Genomic DNA, 3,753 nt, shown 5'->3' on the forward strand with positions numbered 1-3,753 from the left:
GCTGCATGGCAGGCATGGCGGTGGCGGGGTCGGCGAGGAGGCTCCCGGCAATGGCATTGTTCCCCTGATTGCCGCCCCTGCCGATGCGCCGGACGGCAGCCAGCCAACCGAATCCGCAGCCGCGCCAAGCGGCCGCAGGGGGCCGTCGGAAGCCCCCAGCCCGGCCGCAACTCTGGCGCTGTCCGGCGGCAGCAGCGGCGGCGGCGGTGGCGGCACGCCGGTCGGGACAACCGGAGGTGGGCTGGGCCGCGGCGGGGCAAGCGGGTCGCCCGCCCTTGGGGAGGGGTCGCCTTCGGTGGCTGCTACAGAGGTGGTCGAGGTGATGGATGTTGATGATGAGTTGGGGGTTGGTGGCGCAGCAGCTGGACCGCAGGGGCAAGGAACGCGGCAGCAGCAGGAGGAGCAGCAGCAGCATGAAGGGCAGCAAGGGCAGCAGGAGCAGCAGCAGCAGGAGGAGCAGCAGCAGCACGAGCAACAACAGCACGAACAGCAGCAGCAGCAGCAGCAGCAGCAGCAGCAGCAGCAGCAGCAGCAGCAGCAGGACCCTGGCCCCCGCCAGCGCTGGGGCGACTCAGCGCTGCTGCGCCTGGTGGATGACTTCCTGTTAGTCACCACCTCCCGCGCCGCCGCCGAGGCCGTCGCGCTCCGCCTGCAGCGCGGCTTCGCCGATGACTACAACGCGACCATCAACCCCGCCAAGACGCGCGCAAACTTCCCGGTGCCGCTGCCCGGCGGCGGGGCGGCGCCGGCGAGCCTCTGGGTCGCGGGCGACGGGTGAGCACCACACGCGCGCGCGCACACGCATGCGACGCGTGGCATCACAGTCCGCCCCCGGCCTTGAGGGCCCCCGTCGGCCTCCTGGTCTCACCTGATCAGGGCGGACGCTCCCATGCAGCTGGCTGCCGCTGCCTGTTTCGCGGCGTTGTTTGCTGGTGGCAATCCCGCCGCCTCTCCCTGACCCGCCGGCGCGGGCGCCCGAAAAACCCAATCACCTCGATCCCCTCGCTTGTCCGCCGCCTTGCCGCGTACACCGCGGGCCGCAGGCAGTCGTACGTGCGGTGGTGCGGGCTGCTTATCCACAGTGACAGCCTGGAGCTGCTGGCGGACTACAGCCGCTACGCCGGGCAGCACATCAGCAGCAGCCTCACGCTGGCGCTGGGGCGGCGGCCGGGGCGGGCGCTGCTCGGGAAGGTGCGGGGATGGTAATGAGAGTGGCGATGGTACTGGTGATGGTCAAGATAATGGTGATGGTGACGGTGATGGTAATGGTAATGGTATAAAGGTGAACGGTACAAATAGAAACCTGCTGCCGTTACGCCCTCAGAACGGATTATTTTTCGCGGCGGCGGGGCGCGCTGCGAACCGGCGGTTGGATTATCCGTCCAGGGGCGTGCTGTTCATATGTGTGTGGAGCTGGGGATGAGTGTGAAGTTCCGCCGCATCTGGGCCTGGTGTGGGGGGCCGGGCAGCCAAAGCCGGGGCCTGGCTCATGGCTGCCCGCGTCGCAACCGCGGGCGCTCCTGCATTCGGACGCGACCCGCCCGCCCTGCCTCCTCCCCTCCGCCCCCAGGTGCTGCAGTACACGCGGCCCAAGTGCCACGCGCTGCTGCTGGACGACACCATCAACGGCGGCACGACAGTGCGCCTCAACATCTTCCAGGCAGGCAGCGCTGTTTCGTGCCCGGTTCGCCCTGTGTTGTAGGATGTCGATTGTGGGGCCAGATCCAAGGAGGTGTCTTCACCTGTGACACTGGGTGCAGGCGGCCTTGTCCCGTGATGCGAATCCAAATCGAAGGATGTAACCACAAGCGTGGCTTTCGTGCGCGCCTGCGTGCAAACTCGCACACACGCACACACATGAGCACGCGTGTACATGCACAACTGAGTCGTGCGCGCTTGTACACGTTGTCTCGTGGTGCATACATACACATGCGTGCAAATACACACACACACGCGCGCACACACACACACACACACACACACACACACACACATGCACACACACACACAAGTGCACAAACGCGCGTGTGTGCGCACATACGTACGCACACACACACACCGCCCACCAAGCTCCACCCCAACCTCACCCCCCCCCAGGCCTTCCTGCTGACGGCCATGAAGACGCACTGGGCCGTGCGCACGCTGCTCGGCCCCGGCTGCCGCGGCCCCCAGCGCGACCCCCGGCTGGTCCTGCGCGCGGTGCAGGGCGCCATCAGCTACATGGTGTCCCTGGTCAGGAGCAGGTGGGGGCACGCCTCGCAGCAGGGGCCCAGGGTTGAGGGCTCAGGGTTCATCGAGGGTGTCCATCTAGGGTCTATAAAATCCGCGCCACTCGCAGGAGGGGGGGGTCGGGGGTTTATGGCTCAGGGTTCTCCAACAGGGTCTCCAATAATCGGCACCCACGGCTCTCCAGGGGACCGGCCGCCACCTTGCAATCGGCATGGGCTCCGAGGCCCGCCCAGGGCGCGTGTTTCGTCACAGGGCAGGGCTTTCGCGCGGACAAGTGTCGTCGGCGCCTTACCCCCCCCCCCCTCTCGCAGGGTGCGCCTGGCGCGCGTGCGGCTGGGGCTGGACTGCCGCTGCGGCGTGTCGCGGTGCCACGTGAGGTGGCTGGGGCTGGTGGCCTTCCAGCGCGTGCTGCGCAGGTGGGGGGGGGGGCGTTTACTAAGGATTGAGGAGAACCTTTCGCCCGAGTGGATTATGCTTTAGTCGTTTGAAGTTCGATGTATCGCTCCAACATCAGCACCGCCTGAATGCCTGGCGCGGGGCCTTGCGATCAAGATTGATGGAGGGAACGCCGAAGCCAGGCTGCTGGTGCTGCACCGTGATCACAAGCAGGGGACCCTCGTGTGCAACCCCCCCCAAAAAAATACCCACCCCCCTTCGCCATTTGTAATGATGCCGAATCGCCCCAAACCCCCTCGCACCTTGCAATCCCCCAGGAAGCAGGCCGCCTACGGGGCGGTCCTGGCCGTGCTGCAGGAGGAGCTGCGGCGCCCCACCTACGCGCAGCTGTCGCGCCAGCTGGCGGGCGTGGTGGACCCGGCGCGGTCCTCGGTGTTTGACCAGATCATCTTCTGACGCCGCGACGAGCATTTTGTTTGGGCTGTTCCGCGCCGCTGTTTGCTGGGCTGCGGTCACGTTGCGTTGAGTTGCGCTTTTGTTCACTGACTGTATCTTACTGGTCTGTTTCTGGCGTGCTGCGGCAGGCTGCCGTGAGTTGCAGCAGCAGACAGTGTATCTTTTACCGCAGATTGACGGCTGCCCGTGGTTGTGGGCAAACTATGCTATTGTCTAACTCCTGTGCACCAAACGTCACAGGGGGTGCAGCCGCTCCCTTGTCGTGGTGGCTCTGCCTCGCGCTCCCCACCCGACCCACTTGCTGGCCCAAAGGTCGCTGAGCAGCTGAACCGTTTTGCGACGCACACTGGCAACAGGCAGCGTGCTATCAACGACATTTGCAGGTGTAACGTACGAAGGACATTGGGATCGAAGCCAGAACAACAATCAAAGTTGTTGTGGTGCAACAGCGCATCAAAACTGCCGCAGCAGCAACCTGCTGCTCGCACAACGCCCCAGAACAGGGACCACCAGCCGCGCCGCGAGGCCCACGCACGCGCGCGCGCGTGCAGCCGATTATAAAGCTGACGCGGTGTTTGCAACAATCAACTTGCAACTGCATACATCAAACGTGTCTCGCCGACCCCACTGCGCACACTGTGTGGCATAAGAACATTGCGTAGTGGCCCCCTG

General features: G+C 65.4%; 1 protein-coding gene across 1 annotated transcript; it reads left to right on the forward strand.

The window, feature by feature from the left end:
* Positions 1 to 322: 322 nt before the first annotated feature.
* Positions 323 to 3,081, forward strand: MNEG_13652 (telomerase reverse transcriptase; the record flags this gene model as incomplete). The annotated part of the gene is made up of 6 exons (XM_014037876.1): positions 323 to 774; positions 1,044 to 1,191; positions 1,571 to 1,684; positions 2,098 to 2,243; positions 2,541 to 2,645; positions 2,943 to 3,081. 6 exons carry the CDS (start codon positions 323 to 325, stop codon positions 3,079 to 3,081), a joined length of 1,104 nt encoding a protein of 367 aa, XP_013893330.1.
* Positions 3,082 to 3,753: the final 672 nt, after the last annotated feature.

This window comes from Monoraphidium neglectum (genome assembly GCF_000611645.1).
Source record: "Monoraphidium neglectum strain SAG 48.87 unplaced genomic scaffold scaffold03960, whole genome shotgun sequence".
Classification (NCBI taxonomy): Eukaryota; Viridiplantae; Chlorophyta; class Chlorophyceae; order Sphaeropleales; family Selenastraceae; genus Monoraphidium; species Monoraphidium neglectum.